The following is an 18,018-nucleotide window of genomic DNA, read 5'->3' as shown; positions in this document are numbered from 1 at the left end:
TTGATTTAAATGTTGTAACATGGTCTCCACATACTAACAACTATCCCAACAAGTGGAAGTTATCAAAAAAGTTTACAAGAATAGCTATTAGAACCTTAAGATGGAATATGACCCAGCCGCCAACATATGAGACTAGACGGCTTCTTCTAGATCCACTGTCCTTAGAAAGGCGAAGGGTCGGTTATGTTACCAGCAGTTTTTGTGTACCAAATTTGATTAAAGGCAAAACTGATGCACCCACGTTGTTCTTAAGATTAATTCCCCCCGACTAGTGATGGGTTTCGTGGTGATTTAGCCGGTCTCGTGGTACAGTCATCAACTCGTACGACTTAATAAATGCCCGTAGGATTGACTATCCTGCTATGGTAAGAAATCAATAAGTCACTAAAAGCCAAGCCCCCAAGTGGTACAGGCAGGCCTTGACCGACAACGAATGTTGAGCCAAAGAAGAAGAAGAAGAAGAAGAAGAAGAAGAAGAAGAAGAAGAAGTGATGGGTAAAGTTGGCATGAAATTGGACTTCGGAAGGTAGGTCCGTCCAGCATTATCTAGAGTCGTCCAGAGTTGTTCGGAGTTTTAAGGAGTTGTCCAGAGTTGTCTGGAGTCGTCCGGAGTCACCCGGAGTCGGAATCATCCAGAGTCGTCCGGAGTCGTTCAGAGTTCCACGCGCAAAGTGAACTACTGACGACTTTGGACGGCTCCGGACGACTCCGAACGACTCCAACTCGGAACAACTCCGGACGACTCAGGACGACACTGAATGATTCCGACTCCGTACAACTCGGGACAACTGAGGACGACTCCGGACGTCTGACTCCAGACGATTCCGAATAACTCCGGACGACTCCGGATGATTCTGGATGACTCCGACTCCGGAAGACACCGAACGACTCCAATCGACTCCAAACGACTCCGGACGACTTCGACTCCGGGCGATCAGACTAACAATATTCTGAGTTCGATCGGAGTCTTGGGTGCGATGGCAGAGAGCAGAGTGCACTTCACTACTCCCGAGCATGCACTACGCCCCCGGAACTTTCTGCTTAGAATCGACCGGGCCCGGACTTACAGAGGAGCTCTTGATCCTTTCATCTTTATGTACAAAGCATTTAATAAGTTCTACTGCTTTTTTGACTTCAATGTTACTGTTGGCCCGTTTAAATGAGTATATCTCTTTTAAAATTTATAGCTAGAAAGGTTATCTCAACCTTTATTTTTAAGCATTGGTAAGTCGGATTTTCTTCTCCGTCTTAGTAGTTCTAATCAACAATAATATTCCATCAATATAAGCACGATCTACTTCCACGATGTGGAAGCAACTTTTTCTCTTTTTTTAGTAGCACCAATAGTACCTCCTATCTAGTTCACGCGTTTTCCGCTTGAGTGCTGCAAGCGATTGATCCTGCTGAGAGCTGTCAAACGTGTAGACAAAAAAACACGATAGTAGCCTCACGTACTAACCGAACCTTCACAATAGGCCGGCTGGGCCGTCTATTGTTTCCCCTCGATAAAGAGCTGATGTCCCTGAACGAGACAGATGAAATGAGGGAGAGAGCGAAAGAGAGAGACACACACACCAATCGCAGGGTATGAGCGAGAGCGTCCGAGAACGATCGCATTTAGTAATCGAACAGCAGATCGTGCCAATGAACCTACCCGCGTCCGTCCCATGTGCTTGCCTGCATCTGATAAGCGCAGAGCCGTCACCGCAGCGGCCCAATGGCTGAATGGGAATGAGTACCGGCTTGCGAAGGGCTGCTGCACGGGGGGGGGACGGGTTACGAGGGAGAAGGCACTCGCGCCGGAACGCATCGCTTCCACCGGCTAGGAAGCACCGCATGTGTGCGTGGTCACACACACAGTACCAGCCGTGTGTGAGGACCCTCTGGGTTCATTTTCTTACCCGTCGCAGTGGTGCCCCAGCGTTCATTCCAGTTCGATCGTTGCCCGGAGAAGCAGTGGCAAAAGTTGCAGCGCGCGCGCGTGTTGTTCGCAGAGCTGTTTCTGGTGTTGTGCGGAAAAAAGCCCCCTCCCCACCCTCGAGACTAACCGACGGTACCGACCGGGTTTTGTGCGGTCAATACGGAGTGCATAAGAGTGTGCCGCGGGTGTTTGTGAGAAGCGGCGTGTTAAAAGTGGCCGATTGCACAGCTTCGAAGGGAACGAAAACACAAACCCAAACGTTTTCGCAAATCCCAAAATCGCGTCGATAAACTAAAGGTGACGATTATTGTTCTTCTAATTATTATTATTTTTACAAATTATAATTCCACACTAGCAGTAGCAGAGCTTTGTGTGAGTGTGTATGTGTGTGTGTGCGTTTTTTATGGATTAGTGATGCGATCTACCTGTATTATTTAGCAGACTTATCGAATAAACGGTTAACGTGGAAGAGCGTGTTAGACAGTACCGGACAGGCACGCGCAACACGTTCAGCCCGATCGCTGGAAAAGGATCGCCCGTTTTGCCGGTTATTGCCTACATTGCCTCTACAAAAACTCTACAATCAAATGCAAGCGGGGAAAGCGCCATTTTGCGCCTTTGCCAATTCCCGTTGTAAGCCCAGCAGCAAGCGCAATGATGGGGCTGGGCTTTTTTTGTTTGTCCAACCAGCCCGTTTGTGCCGAACTCATCCGATCAACCTCAACTAACTGTGCAATACGGCACGCGCGCTGAAAACCGAGAAAAAGGACAAAAAAAAAATCAAAAACACTACCATGAGTTGCGATCGTTCCTCCAATCGACTCCAAACGACACAAAAAAAGCCCAACTGTTATCAATGTTCTATTTTTTATTTATATTTTTTTTTGCTGAAGTGAGAAAAAATAGAAAGATTTCTTCCTAAATTATAGTCCCAACGGGGAAGAAATGGGGAAGAAACGCGGGCAGAGCAACCGATACAGTGGTGTACAACACATTACGCTGCTTTTACACACCAGCCTGTCTGGGCTTCTAGTCTTTGAGAGTGATACCGATGGGCCTGTATTTCTTAAAATAATACACAACCAAAAAAAAGGACGGAAACGGATCTTCCAGTCGAACGCCTCCTAGAAAACCCTAGGCCCTAGAGAGAGAGAGAGAGGGGAAGCCCTAGATCGAAGATTGGTGGTTGGCATTTTCCGGAACGCGTGCGCTAGACTCTTTTCCACAACACAACTACAACTACACAACAAAAAAGGTGCAACAAAAACGTTCACTAGACAGCAGGGGGAGGGAAGCCAACGACGATGTTTGGAACGGGTCGGAAAGCCAATCGGATTAGTTTTGCCGCCGCGCCTCGAACCAGTGTAAACGGATACAGCCCGCGGCACAGCTCTAGGCGGCTGCGCTCACTTTCGGTGCGACAGTGGGGGGGAAGGTGAGGCTCCTTAGGGCTTCCTCGGCATTTCCCGGAACGCGAAGAAACCGGCCGGTATTTTTTTACTATTTTTTTTGTACTTTTGTGTTGGATAGAGAAATTTCCCATTTACTTCTACGAGGGAAAGGCTTTCTCCACTACTTCTAAGTATTCTTGCAATTTCGTACGGGGGTTAAGATTTGTAACAGGATACATGTATAACCGCAACCTAAGGTTCTACGGTGTGCTTGCCTCCTTTGCGGCTACACACTCGAAGACTGCTAATACAATGTAACATCCTAGACAACAACAAAAAAGCGGAAACAAGCCATAACCTCGCATGTACAATGCCCTCCAGCAGTAATTAATACGGGAATGATCGTCTACCAACCCCAAACCGTGCTACTGATACAGCGATTGATTGGAAGACGACACCGACCGTTTTTAATAAAGTCCTAATCACGCACAGCCCGGCACTTGGGGCGCGTATCAGAGGCCGAAAATCGGAGCCCATCGTTAACGCGAAGCGCAGAGACATCGAACGATGAGCTCCAATGGGACGAAAGAAAGTGCAAAAAAAACGCAGCAAGACGACACACACACACAAAACACACAAAAAAGTATCTTCCCGATTACGGGAGCGACTCCGACGGACAAGATTATCCCGGGTGGTTCGAACTAACTAACAATCTTGCGCGCTACGCCCAGCAGCATCAGAAGCGCATTTGGGAGTTGTTTTTTCGTGTGTTCTTGTTGGAATGCTCGAGTACCTTTTTTTTCGTGCCGAGGGGAAAAAAGGTCTGCGTCATCTCGAAGTTTTTGGTTTGATTGGGTTTTTAGACAAGCGACTAGAGAGACGGGAGACAAAAAAAACGGGTGAGGTTAAGTCTAGAGGTCGCCCGCCTCGTCCAACAAAAAAAAACCTGCACACGGTTGTGAAATTGGGACCGGAAATCGGAAGCAAGCGATGATGATGAAACATTTCCCCGAATAGTTGTTTTATGCACACTGCACTTAAGAGCTTCGAGAAGTTCAGGATATTCGGGAGGACCCGGCACGCTGCCGAAGAAGACACACATACCCCAAAGACATCGGCGGAGGAGAATTTTTTCTGTGTTGAGGTAGTACACAGTTCCAAAAACAAATAAGCAAAACAACCAACAGTCATTGGAGTACGAGATACGGTGTTCAATTAATAAAGCCTAGGCGAAAGACACAGGGGCTCATCAAAAAGCAGCATTGAGCGCAAGCTCATTAGGGAGTGCGGGAATGCGCATATAGGCCTGTGTTGCGCTGATAGCGCACCCGCCCAGGGAGAATCCTGGGGGAAAAGGTTACGTGTGAGAGGGGAAAGCAGTTGTCTAATCTCTTGTTTTTTTTTCTCTCTTTCTCTCTTTCTCTTTAAATTTCAATAAATACAGGAACACATACCCTCCTACCACCCAAGTGGCCTGGGCAGGCGTGAGTTGCCACAACCAGACATTGTTGTGGAGTGGTCAGCAAAGTATCGCTACATCCTTCCCCGTGGGAGACACCAGAGTGGACACACCGAAACACTCGGGACGCACGCAGCATGACGATCAACACGGACGACCAGTATGGGGACGCCGAATCCAAAACCACCATCAGCTCCAGTCGGGTAAGTCCGGTAGGGTAACGCCACCGTTCACAGATCGCAAGTCCGAGGTCCCGCCTAACGGACATCATCGGTTGCCTTGAACCTACTAGGCGCCACCCTTGGTGCTAGGAATAGTCCTCCGGTGGTTTTGCTGCATGAGTTCCGGGACGCACTGCGCAATTACACCCGAAGCGTATCTTACATGACTAACGCGCATCGCCATCAACACTCAATTCTTGGGGCCGAGCGGCAAAAAACAACAAGACGTCCGTGAACCAGTTCGTGTGCATCTATCGTGATGCTTTCTTGCAGTGTTGCTTGCCCGTAAGGGGAAAAGGGACATGGATCATTGCGTCCCTGAGATAAGCCGTACACGGCGGTGATGGGCACAGAGCTACATATGATCTGCTGCGACCCGAGGAAGCTTCCTGATCTTCCAATGCAAGTCATCCAAAAGATCCAATGCTTCGCCCACGTTTGCAGAGCTGCCGTTGGGCCGTCGAACCAATGCTTTCGCTTTCCGGAGGTTCGGGCCCCTGCATCTGGGGCCAGGCGTCGTCGTCGTCGTCGGCGCCTCGATTCCGGAAGCATTGGCCTGTCGGTAGGGATAAAGAAGCCCGACAACTCAACTCAAAGAAACATCGGATCGTCGCGAAGGCGTCGTGTGCATTAGGTGCATTTGTTTGGCAGCTGGTGCGCGCCACGGCTAATTGAACATCAGGCCCAGTCCCCTCCCCCGTCCCCTTGGGTAGATGGTGTGAGGTTACACACCGATCCGCACATAACCATAACCTCAACTAACGCGCTGAGCGTTAGATGTAGGTTAGGGTTTTGCAAACGGTGTCCCCTGACACGGTGTCTCGTCTCGCTCGTTCTATCAAGCATCTCGGAGCAGACGAAGGTCCGCACGGGGAGGGCTCTAATTAATTTGGATTGGCTGATTCTGCGCTGGCCCTACACCCCATTAGGCCACGGCGATGTTTGATGAACCGTGGATGCTTACATATATAAATATATGGCCCGTACCCAGTGCACCGTAACGGAACAACACTGCTGCTACTGAGATAGATGCTGCCGGTTGTATACGGTTTCGCCTCTCGGCTTGATAAGGCAGAGCACAATGTTGCCGGCCGCTTATCACGAAAGCCCGAAAAATGCGCCCGTGCACCGAACGGAGTCGCGCCTGATTGGGAAGACGCCGTACAGAGTGTTGGATCGCAACGCCGCGCGGGCATTATGAAACAGTTCAGCGCGGGTGTACGCGGGGGCGTACTACTACTGCTACAGTCGGCATTCCTGCGCACTGGATTGATTCATCCCTTGGATCGAGAGGTGTGTGTGCAATCGTAATGGAAGCCTGTACAACGTTGGAGCAAAAGATGGTTTGAGGTGGCGGCGTGGGATCTAATTTCACTGGGCCCTGTACGCACGGAAACCCGGACAGGCTGGAGCCTCACGGGGGTGTTCCGGGCTGTTTCCCTCTGCCTCGCTCTTTGTATCTCTCTCCTTTTCGCTCTGTCGTTCTCTGTCTCTTCATCAAAACGAAATCTCTACCGAAACTCAGCGAAACACAAACAGGTAGCATTGCCGGTGGAAGTAGCATTGAAAATCTCCTCCCTCCCCGCAGGGTGGTTTGCGCTACGGGTAGTTGTAGGTTTTCCTCTCACGACACACACACACAGACACACGCACACAAAAACAAACACAGAAGATCTTGATCGGAAACGCGTTATGGAGTGCGCGAGAAACCACATCTGTTTGCCAAACACAGCCGGCGACGAGAAACCCTCTGCGCCACAATTCTTCCTTTTTATTTATTTATCGTTTTGTTTGATCTGTCGCCCGAATTTCCAACTGATTGGATGCGACTGGACTGCACAGGCCACCACAACCACATTTCGGGAACCGGTAGAATCATATTTTGGGGGGGAGGTACAATCAAACACCAACTCTGCTCTGGCCTTGCTGTGGTAGGCTGGCCGAACCGCAGCGAATGCGTTCGCCACCGGTGAAAACAACTCCCCTACCGTGTGCCGTTTTTGTTTTGATGCATGTCTCGCCAATTCGTTTGCGGTTTTCCCTTCCTCGCGTTCTCCTAACTTACTGCACACAGAAACACACATACGCACAGACTGGGGTTTGGAAAATGTGCCGGGCTGTGAAGCCCATCGCACTGTCACCTCTAGCATGGCGTTGCGTTCCCCATCAGGCCCACTATTTCCAGCTGGCTGCGCTCACGAGAACGGCCCGCCAGAAAGGGAGGACCTGCCCCGTAAGGCAATTAGTAACTTCAGCAGGCTCAGGTTGTGTTGATTGCCGCCCGCGCAAACAACAAAACACTGCCGACAAAGTAGTTGTCATTGCGGCAAACTTTTGACTGATTAGTAGGCCATGCGAAGATATGTGTGACACAGCACACAGAGTAATTGTAAACCGATCGGTCGATCACTTCGTTGGTATCATTTGAGTCTGCTTTGTAGCATCAGAGCAGAAATGTAACGAGCCTAGAATCTGCAGCGCCTAGAATGACAACCGACAGCCTGGAAGTGATAAGGAACCTAATTGCTCAGTCTCTCTCTCTGGATTGCACTCTCTCTTATCTTTTATCTGTGGGTTCAGCTACAGAATTCTAGCTAAATCAGAAATATGAAATAACTTTGAAATCCTTATGAAATGAAATGGCTTTCAAATAGACCCGGTGAAGAGTTCAGATGATACTCATATCCAGCTCAGATCATTGATGTAAACTACTGCAATGTCTAAACGGATCTTTGAGCCATTGAGAGAAACTTCCGACAAATTGCTCAATAGGTAGTACAGGCACAACCATTCTATAAATGTCATTTCACATTCCACAGCACTGCAAGTGTGGGTCATCGTAGTGATTGTGGACAGTTTGACAGACTGTTTGTCTTCCTTCTAAATGCTCTATCGCTCCAAGCTGATAATGTGCCGTAGCTCTGCATCGTTTCCAGAACAGCGGAAACCTTCCAGACATTGTGAAGATGAAGAATCTTGATAATCTCGCCTCTCTGATGGAATTTCCTGAATTTCGGTAGTTTGAAACGGTAGATTCCACCGTCCGTGCATTGGGTGTTGAAGTTTTGATAACGTTGGTCCTAGCGCTTTCTTTTCTGTCTCTCTTTTCTCTCTCTCTTTTCTTCTCTGCATTCAATTTCCCGACCATCCACTCTACACAACCTCCCGGACGTCTGGGATGAGATCTTACAGCGCGAGATCTACGAATGCACGTGGCGGTTAAGCTGCGAATCGAGAAATTACGACTTTCCCGTTACCTCATACGTAATGTCCTGTGTGTGTGTGTGTTTGTGTGTGCTGGGGCTGTCTCTTTGCTATTTGTGTTACCAACCGTTGGCATTCCCGATGCTACTACCACTTCTCACCTGCCGCATGTGCTTGACTGATATCTCTGAGCGCCACTCAGCCACGTGCGTCTCGATAGGCTTTTGCGCTTGCATTCCCGCTTCCTTCCCGACGTAGGTGTTGTGGTCGAGTCGCTTTTGGCTATTGGAAGCTTGCTTGGGATAGCCGTGTGTCTCTGCAAACCTGCCCAACACCATGCTAATCTTCACCGTTTCTTCCCTCTTACAGCGTTACAGCAGCAGCAGCTACCAGGACCAGTCGATGGACGATGCGCTCAACACGACGCTGACGAACGACAAGGCGACGCTGATACAGGTGTGGAAGCCGAAGAGCTACGGCTCGGTCAAGGGCCAGATACCGCAGTGCGAGCGGCTCACCTACACCTGGAAGGAGATCGACGTGTTCGGCGAGGCGCCGACCGACGGGAAGCCGCGCGAGCCGCTCTGCACCCGGCTGCGCAACTGCTGCACCCGCCAGCGCAAGGACTTTAATCCGCGCAAGCACCTGCTGAAGAACGTGACCGGCGTGGCGAAGAGCGGCGAGCTGCTGGCCGTGATGGGCAGCTCGGGCGCCGGCAAGACGACGCTGCTGAATGCGCTCGCGTTCCGGTCGCCGCCCGGCGTCAAAATTTCCCCGAACGCGGTGCGCGCCCTGAACGGGGTGCCGGTCAATGCGGAGCAGCTGCGGGCCCGGTGCGCCTACGTGCAGCAGGACGACCTGTTCATACCGTCGCTGACGACGCGCGAGCACCTGCTGTTCCAGGCGATGCTGCGCATGGGCCGCGATGTGCCGGCGAGCGTAAAGCAGCACCGCGTCCAGGAGGTGCTGCAGGAGCTGTCGCTGGTCAAGTGTGCGGACACGATCATTGGCGCGCCCGGCCGCATCAAGGGGCTGTCGGGCGGGGAGCGGAAGCGGCTCGCGTTCGCGTCGGAAACGCTCACCGATCCCCATCTGCTGCTGTGCGACGAGCCGACGTCCGGGCTCGACTCGTTCATGGCCCACAGCGTCCTGCAGGTGCTGAAGGGGATGGCGATGAAGGGCAAAACCATCATCTTGACGATCCACCAGCCGTCCTCGGAGCTGTACTGCCTGTTCGACAAGATACTGCTGGTGGCGGAGGGGCGGGTCGCCTTTCTCGGGTCGCCCTACCAGTCGGCGGAGTTTTTCTCCCAGTAAGTTATTGCGAAATTTTTATTTTTTCGTCTCGTCCACTCTAAAAAGAACATCATTTTTTGCTGTGTCAGGCTCTCAGGCTCTTATCAGCTTTAGTTGAAATGACTTTAAATTTTATTACAGAGTTTTTTTTTCCAATCATCTGATGAAGCCTGGAGTCTTTTGGGACTCTTTGAAACGTAATATGCATAGAATACAAAGAATCGATTCTTCGTTTTTACTATGACAGATTATAACGTCATGTCATTGAGAGTTCAGGAGATGTGTCAATAGTACCAGAATCTCCAAGACATTCTGTTGTAGTATTATAAAGATGACGTCAGGACGTCTGATCACGTCGTCCAAACCTATACCTACGCCCTGACAGACTTGAGAGTCTTGACCTTAGGATTTCTTGTGTTCATCCTTGAACATATGAGTTCATTGGACTAAGGCAACAGCTATTAGAAGGTCTGTTAGATCATACGTCGTACGTTCGATTAGGACTCCTTTGGTCCGATAACCATATGACGCTTTACCCTACTGTAAGACAACAGTTCGACCCTCAAATACACTCTGTTATGGTATTCTCAGGATAATGCCAGGAAGCTTCTTACTTTCATCTTAGTACTTTTTGGGTAGGAGGCTTATCCTTCAATACTTTCGATTAGGACTCTTATGATACGATATCCGCGTCATAATATGGCGCTTTAATTTGCTGTGAGAAAGGGTTTCGATCCTCAGATATGTTGGCAAACATTCAGACCATGACTTAGTACTCCAGAATGTCTATAAACTATGTCTATGAGATGTAAGGAATGCATATGGCATTTTCAAACTTTTGGACGCTTTAAGGACAAACATTATGATCTCATATGTGGAGATGAATTATGTCATATGTCATTCTACTACTTCGATAGTCTCTTGCAACAGGCACTAATGACCAATTTTGAAGACATCAATAAGAGAAACATACCCAATAACAAAGCCTTGAAAGTACATTTTTCTACTCCATCCTGCAATTCCAGCAATGATCATCCTCAATATCCTATCGCTAACACCTGCCCATTTAAATCTGTATCGCCTTCTCGCCAGGTTGGGAATACCCTGCCCGCCGAACTACAACCCGGCCGATTTCTACGTGCAGATGCTCGCGATCGCACCGGCCAAGGAGGCGGAGTGCCGCGACATGATCAAGAAGATCTGCGACTCCTTTGCCGTCAGCCCGATCGCGCGCGAGGTGCTCGAAACGGCCTCGGTCGCCGGCAAGGGCATGGACGAGCCGTACATGCTGCAGCAGGTGGAGGGCGTCGGCAGCACCGGCTACCGTTCCAGCTGGTGGACGCAGTTCTACTGCATCCTCTGGCGCTCGTGGCTGAGCGTGCTGAAGGATCCGATGCTGGTGAAAGTGCGCCTGCTCCAGACAGCGGTAGGTAGTCGTGGGCCTTCCGATACGCGTGTCTTCCGTGCCGCCGGAACTAACCACCTGCTTCCCATGCTTCTTTTCTCCTCGCCCGCAGATGGTGGCGATCCTGATCGGTTCGATCTACTTCGGCCAGGTGCTCGACCAGGACGGCGTGATGAACATCAACGGATCGCTGTTTCTCTTCCTCACCAACATGACGTTCCAGAACGTGTTCGCGGTCATTAACGTGTTCTCGGCCGAGCTGCCGGTGTTTCTGCGCGAGAAGCGCTCCCGGCTGTACCGGGTCGATACGTACTTTCTCGGCAAAACGATCGCGGAGCTGCCGCTGTTCATTGCCGTGCCGTTCGTGTTCACCTCGATCACGTACCCGATGATTGGGCTGCGGACCGGCGCCACCCACTATCTGACCACGCTGTTCATCGTCACGCTCGTCGCGAACGTGTCCACCTCGTTCGGCTACCTGATTTCCTGCGCCAGCTCCTCGATCTCGATGGCGCTGTCCGTCGGGCCGCCGGTCGTCATCCCGTTCCTGATCTTTGGCGGCTTCTTCCTCAACTCGGCCTCGGTGCCCGCGTACTTCAAGTACCTGTCCTACCTGTCCTGGTTCCGGTACGCGAACGAGGCGCTGCTCATCAACCAGTGGAGCACGGTGGTGGACGGCGAGATCGCGTGCACTCGGGCGAACGTCACCTGCCCGCGGTCGGGCGAGATCATCCTCGAGACGTTTAACTTCCGCGTGGAGGACTTTGCGCTCGACATTGCCTGCCTGTTTGCGCTGATCGTGCTCTTCCGGCTCGGCGCACTGCTCTGCCTGTGGTTGCGCTCGCGCAGCAAAGAGTAAGCCGGAGAAGAAGTAGAGTCGTTTTTTTTTCTTTCTTTTAGTGATTCTCCTACTACCCACTGCATCCCCCCCCCCCCTCCCCCCACACTAGCAGGCAACTGCACTGCACCATATTTTCTTTTTGTATTTTAAGACACGTGTTTTCCGTTTTGTCACTTTTGTCTTGAAAAAAAACCAACACAATGTTTCCGTTTTTTGTTAGTTTTTGTGTTTTTGTTTGTTCCCTAACAGTTAAGTAACTTAAGCGTAAATTGTGTAAGGGGGAATGGGGTACTACTATACCACCCCCGACCCACAGCAAATCGAGAATGTTACACAAAGCGAAAGAGAGAGATGCAGAGAGAGAAAGAGGAAGAAAGAGATATATATAAATAACATTGATAAACATAATCATAGTGAAATGCAAGTTGTCTAGTTACCGGATTCAGATTGTGCGCGATTGTGTGTCAAATATTGTCTATTCCTCCCGCCCCCACCGCCCACCATTCCCGTTTTTCGCCTGGCATCAGCACCAGCATCCCCTTTTCCCTTATCAGCCGATTCGCTGCCGAAACAAATGTTAAAACTGTAACAATTACAGATTCACCGGCAAACGCCCCTGTCAGTGGCGTCCTGTTTTGTATTGTTTTTTTTTTACATAGGAATATTACGACAAGTGACAAACAATCTGCAATAGGAGTAGTAGTAATAATGATATTCGAATACAGTAATACATAAACGTCATTGCGAAAAAACCAAACCAAATGCTGCGATTATTTGCGATGTTTTATTTAGTAATTCTCCCTGTCATACACAATCAATGCCGAATCGTATCCGATTGGAGTAGGACACGTGCTTCAGTCGGCCAGCTGTTTGTTTTGCTTCGCTAACCGCTGCAACGCTTTGACCGCCGCCTGATGTATGCCCGAATCCAGCATGTCTGTGTGCAGAAATGGGAAGAAAGGAAGGCAGAAGGACAACAATGAGCAAATTTGCACGCAAACGCACACCGGTACACACTAGCGATGTGCTCTTTGATGTCCGGACTAGGACTCCGATCCTACTCCGGAGTCGTCCGGAGTCGTCTGGAATCATCTGGAATCGTCGATAGTCGTCCAGAGTCGTCCAGAGTCGTCTGGAATCATCTGGAATCGTCGATAGTCGTCCAGAGTCGTCCAGAGTCGTCCGGAGGTGGAGACGTCTGGAGTCGTCGGGAGTCGTCCGGAGTCGGAAACGTCTGGAGTCGTCCGGAGTCGGAAACGTCTGGAGTCGTCTGGAGTCGTCCGGAGTCAGAGTCGTCTAGAGTCCTCTACAGTCGCGCACCGTCATCCACAGTCGTCTAGAATCGTCCAGAGTTGTCTGCAGTCGTTTGTAGTTGTCTGGATTCGTCCAGAGTCGTTCGGAGTTGTCTGAAGTCATTCGGAGTCGTCTGGAGTCGTCTGGAGTCGTCTGGAGTCGACGGGAGTCGGAGTCGTCTAGAGTCCTCTACAGTCGCCTACAGTCATCCAGAGTCGTCTAGAATCGTCCAGAGTCGTCCGGAGTTGTCTGCAGTCGTCTGGAGTCGTGTGGAGTCGTCCGAAGTCGTCTGGAATTGCCCGGAGTCGTCCAGAGTCATCCGGAGTCGCCTGGAGTTGTCCGGTTTCGTCAGGAGTTGTCCAGAGTCGTCCATAGTCGTCCGGAAACAAGGGCCTGTACACAAAATACACGCGCAATGTGAACTCCAGACGACTTCGGACGACTCCAGATGACTCCAGACGACTTCGGGCGACTGCAGACAACTCTGAGCGACTCCGGGCGACTGAACGACTCTGGACGACTCCACACAACTCCGGACGACTCCGACTACAGGCGACTTCGGACGACTTCGGACAACTCTGCATAATGCTGGGCAGACCTAGGAGTCGGAGTCGGTTCCGAAATTTTCGGTGTCGGATTGGAGTTGACTCCAGATTGTTGCACACTTTACCCATCACACACACTTACAGATTTTGTGGTCCCCCCGGACCGGAAAGCGTATCGGCAGCTCCTGCGGCTCCTCGCACACAAACACGAACGGGCTGTCCGATTCGCCGTTCGGGTGCTGCTTCCGGTACTCCTCCTGCGGCAGACAGTCCTGCACCGAGACGCAGCCGAGCAGGCAGCCGGCCGGATACTGGGTGGGGAACTGGAGTGCCGCCCCGTCACCGTACAGCGTGCGGTAGAAGCACTCCAGCTCGCGGATCGTTTCCGGGTCGGCCGGTTTCGCCGTCGCCGCGATCCAGAGCCGGCCGCGGTGAGAGGAGTACCAGGTGCGGCCCTCGTGCCGCTTGATGCCGGCGACGAGCAGCGACGCCCACGGCTGGTGCATCGACAGGCAGTGGCGCAGGTCGGACATCTGCAGGAACTCTTTGTCCTGCACGCGGCTGTACACGCCATCGTAGCCGGTGGTGGTGGTGCTGGCCGGCCGCCCTGCTGCCGGTGCGCCCGCACTAACGTCCACGAACTGAAATCAAGCGAGAGGGAACTCATTTATTGTGCTTGGAGTGTGAGGAGTAGTGCTGCAAAATTTCACTGTCAATGTCATAAAAAATCTGACTGAAACAAAATCCATGTCAGCGTCATCGTCCTCAATTGTGATAATCAGAGGTGATACTCAAAATGATCATGGTGTGATCAATGCATGCTTCGTGACATTTTTGCAACCAACGCTTGGTCAGTCATTATGTCATGACTTTTTTTTAATGTGATCAGTTCTGCAAAATGTCACCGACTTGGTCATGACACATTCCGGCTGACACAAAATCATGTCAGCGTCACGAGCTCTACTGTGATGATCAGAGGTGAGACTCAAACAAAATGAGCATGGTTTCTCGCTCTGTTTGACCCAACAGATCATCAAACCAGACAGAGCAAGAAAGAATGCTCATGTTGTTGCCTAAGACCAAGTATAATCCAAGAATATCCAACTGTTTGAGTCTCACGTCTAATCATCGCAGCTGTGTACGTGATCTGATTTGAGCTTCGTTTGATGGAAGAACTTGAAGAACTGTTCACAGCTAGACAAAGTCATGATTATTATCATGAGGCATTCAGCTCAACTTGTCAGTCAGAGTATCGCGACATACTTTCCATGATTATCAACAATGAGCATAAATCTACCACGGATATGTTCATTGTTATCGTTGGTGAACATCTCGTGATGCTCATGACATTTTACAGCACTGGTGCGGAGTAGGAGAGTATAGTTACCGTCGGTGCAGGACCACTGAGGGTCGGATGCACGTCCTCACTATCCTGACCAGTCGGGTGCTGCCCGGGCGGTTGCACGTTCTCCTTGCCCCGTTGCCCACCGCCACTGACCGGCGCCTCGACCAGCGACGCCTGCCGCAGTATCTCCTCCACGTCCTCGGTCGACAGGGCCGCCTCGTCCAGCACCCGGCGGCCGGCAAAGTCGAGCGTCACCTTTCGGGCGAGCCGGCTCGCGTGCCGCTTCTCGCGCAGCTCCTCCTCCAGCTGCTCCAGCTTTTTGCGCTCCGCGTCCGACAGCCACACCGAGTGCGTCTTGAAGTAGTCCGCCTCGTCGTCGATCACCGTCGTGCGCTTCTCGCTGTTCCGGTCGTACTCGAGCAGCCGGTTGCGGGTGGCGAGCGCCTCCTCCCAGCCGGCCGGCCGGTTCTGCTCCATCAGCGTGCGGCGCAGGCTGTCGCCCTTGCGCGACGCGCTCTCGATCAGCCGCTGCTCGTGCTCGGTGCAGACCAGGCTGCCGCAGAACAGGCACGGCCCGCTGCCCTCCTGCTCGCACACGATTCGGCCGCAGTGCAGACAGTTGTTCACCAGCCGGTGCTTCCCCGCCTGGCAGTCGCAGTGATGGCGCCCCTTGAGCAGCACCACGTCCGCCAGCTCCCCGTCCTGCCCGTACAGGTTGACGTACTTGGTTTTCTTCTTACTGCCGCCGCCGCCACCCGAAGCTTCCGGGACCGTGGGCGTAGGTTTCGAGCTAGTCGCACTGGACGTTGGCGGGTTCGCTTTGGATGGTTTCGTTTGCTGCTGCTGCTGCTGCTTTGTGGACGAGGCGGATGGTTGCTGTTTGCTCTTGCCGGCCGATTTGCCGGTGGTGAGGGGCTTCATCACCGGCAGCCCGTCGGGTGTGTCGTGGCCGAGCCGAACCTTCAGCTCGCGGATGAAAGCCGTATGCTGCGGATTGTTGTAATCGAGCAGCGTCCGGAAGTAGCCATCAATCTCGTACGCATTCTGTATGGTGTGGATGTAGCTGAAAAAACACACACGGAACGGGAGATTTGTTATTCAGTGTGTGTGTCAGAGATGGCAGAAGCGAGACTACTTTCGATACTTACGCGATCAGGTCGTCCGGTATGTCGAAGTGCAGACATTTCGACAGCTCCTCCTTTATCCACTGATTCATGTCTCTTTTGCTCTCTCTCGTTTGATTGATGGAATGCCACAAAACACTGCTATTTTCTCACCGCCACTGGACAACTGATGAACGAATGGGGGGGAACCAGTAGAGACCTGGCCCGTTTCGCAACGCACGCTCACTCACGCAAAACAAGATGCAATTGCCCCTATTTTCCGGTTTGCTGATGCGATAAACACCGTTTTCGTCATCGGATGCAATAGAGCCGGGGCTTGACAGCCGGGCTCGGCTGCTCGGATGGTGACACGTCTGACAGGTCCGTAGCAGTTGTTTAACGCAATGTTTTGGTATCAATTTATAGCCCTACACGCCCTACACCCTGTTGGCCGACCAAACCAGCTGACAGGAGGAACACAACGCAGGCCGATCGAAAACATTCGGGTGCTTCCATTGATGCCGTAACGTGCATTGAAAAGAGCATCAGCATTTCACTATGTTGTGTTTGTATGGTTTAACGAGGCTTTGGTTCCGATGGAGTTCTTTCGCCTCTTCAGAATTTCCTAGGCTGCTTTTTGGTTGCTATTCACACTCAAATACAGTGCTATTTTTTTTTAAAAGTTTAAATGACGCATTAAACTATTTAAAAAATTTAGAAGTTGACATATGTTTCCCTACGTTGGAGTGTTTGTTAGAGTGAACAAGATCGTTTCTCAATAAATAGACCTATCCGCGGCGAAATTAGTCATTGCCCCCATCAATCCGAACGTTCGTCTATCGCAAAACTTCGTGACATCTAAGGATGTTGGTAATTTATAATCAACTTTAAAAAGATGGCCAGGAGAAGTCCCCCAGACTATTGAAATAATAAAATAATAAAAACAACATTAACCTTACACGTCAGAAGTAGTATTGGGTAAATCTGATGCAGATGCTCGAATCTTAATTAATTTTTGACATGCTTAAATGAATCTGAATCTCGGTTGGGAAGATTAATGAGTCTAGAATGATTTATGAATCGCAAAAGATTCATAAATCTCGAAAAATTCACGAACCTATCGGGGTTTAGGAATCTCTAGGGCCTCAAAAATCTCCAAAGATTCCTAGAGCTTGATCTTCTTATTATTCTGCTTCTTGACCTAGTAATTCTACGTGGTCATGCCGTCTTATACAGGCGGTCCCCGAAATACACGGTTAATGGGAACCGAAAGCGTGCAAAATGCCACGTATCTCAAATTTTCACGTGAGTCGAAGGCTCGTGATTTTCAGCCAAAATTTCACAAAATTTCCTATAATTTTGCAAGTAGCTGGTAGTTTCAGCCTCTTTATTAATTATGTTATATGATTTGGACTGAATACAACAATTGAATACCATTTGAAATGGTTTTTTTTTTAACATTCGATCAAAAGCGTAATTATTACGCATTTTACAACTGATGTGTCAAATCAGTACAATTTGCTCAATGAACTGTCAAATGTTAGAAAACCGCGTTTCTCCGAATCCGCGTGTAAGAGGTACCGTGTATTTCGTATAAGAGGTATCGTATGTTTATTAATCTTAATGGATTCATGGATGTTATAGATTCAAGAATCTTTCGAGATTCACGAATGCTTGGAAATTCATCATATTAGAGATCAGATTCGGATCACTCATCGTATGAAGATTCATATGAATGAATCTCAACGCAAGATTCATGAAACCCAACACTAGTCAGGCATGGCATAGTAAGCTTGCCGTAGGATGTTAAAGCTTGCGGACGCTAGTGTTAAATAAAGTCTGAAAATCTGAATCAAGAATGAACATTGTCGGGACCATTTTCAACCATTGGTTGTTTATCCAACACGCGGAAAGACGCACGGGAAAGTATGTCTCGAACGAACGAGTACAGTGAGGTGACCACTGAGATGTAAACATACCCCATATGACATTCG

The 18,018-nt window shown here is 50.4% G+C and overlaps 2 protein-coding genes across 4 annotated transcripts; one reads left to right on the top strand and one right to left on the bottom strand.

Moving 5' to 3' along the window:
• Positions 1 to 1,898: 1,898 nt before the first annotated feature.
• On the top strand, positions 1,899 to 12,495 carry LOC120905784 (protein white). Of its 3 annotated transcripts, XM_040316906.1 has the most exons (6): positions 1,899 to 2,218; positions 4,757 to 4,974; positions 8,185 to 8,256; positions 8,566 to 9,509; positions 10,585 to 10,918; positions 11,010 to 12,495. In XM_040316906.1, the coding sequence occupies exons 2-6, from the start codon at positions 4,909 to 4,911 to the stop codon at positions 11,754 to 11,756; spliced, it is 2,163 nt and encodes a 720-aa protein (XP_040172840.1). In that variant the 5' UTR covers positions 1,899 to 2,218; positions 4,757 to 4,908; the 3' UTR covers positions 11,757 to 12,495. The 3 variants fall into 3 exon arrangements, with proteins under 3 accessions (XP_040172840.1, XP_040172838.1, XP_040172839.1); XM_040316904.1 differs by lacking the exon at positions 8,185 to 8,256 and having other exon boundaries at positions 1,900 to 2,218; XM_040316905.1 differs by lacking the exons at positions 1,899 to 2,218; positions 4,757 to 4,974 and having other exon boundaries at positions 8,140 to 8,256.
• Positions 12,496 to 12,500: 5 nt separating this feature from the next.
• Positions 12,501 to 16,636, bottom strand: LOC120905785 (activating signal cointegrator 1). Its single transcript, XM_040316907.1, has 4 exons — positions 16,070 to 16,636; positions 14,964 to 15,984; positions 13,719 to 14,217; positions 12,501 to 12,675 (listed from the first exon to the last, which is right to left on the bottom strand). Exons 1-4 carry the CDS (start codon positions 16,135 to 16,137, stop codon positions 12,593 to 12,595), a joined length of 1,671 nt encoding a protein of 556 aa, XP_040172841.1. The 5' UTR covers positions 16,138 to 16,636; the 3' UTR covers positions 12,501 to 12,592.
• Between the last annotated feature and the right edge of the window lie 1,382 nt (positions 16,637 to 18,018).

This window comes from Anopheles arabiensis, chromosome X (assembly GCF_016920715.1).
Source record: "Anopheles arabiensis isolate DONGOLA chromosome X, AaraD3, whole genome shotgun sequence".
Lineage (NCBI taxonomy): Eukaryota > Metazoa > Arthropoda > Insecta > Diptera > Culicidae > Anopheles > Anopheles arabiensis.
Note: the sequence above shows the minus strand (reverse complement) of the source record. Positions and strands in the feature narration are given on the sequence as shown.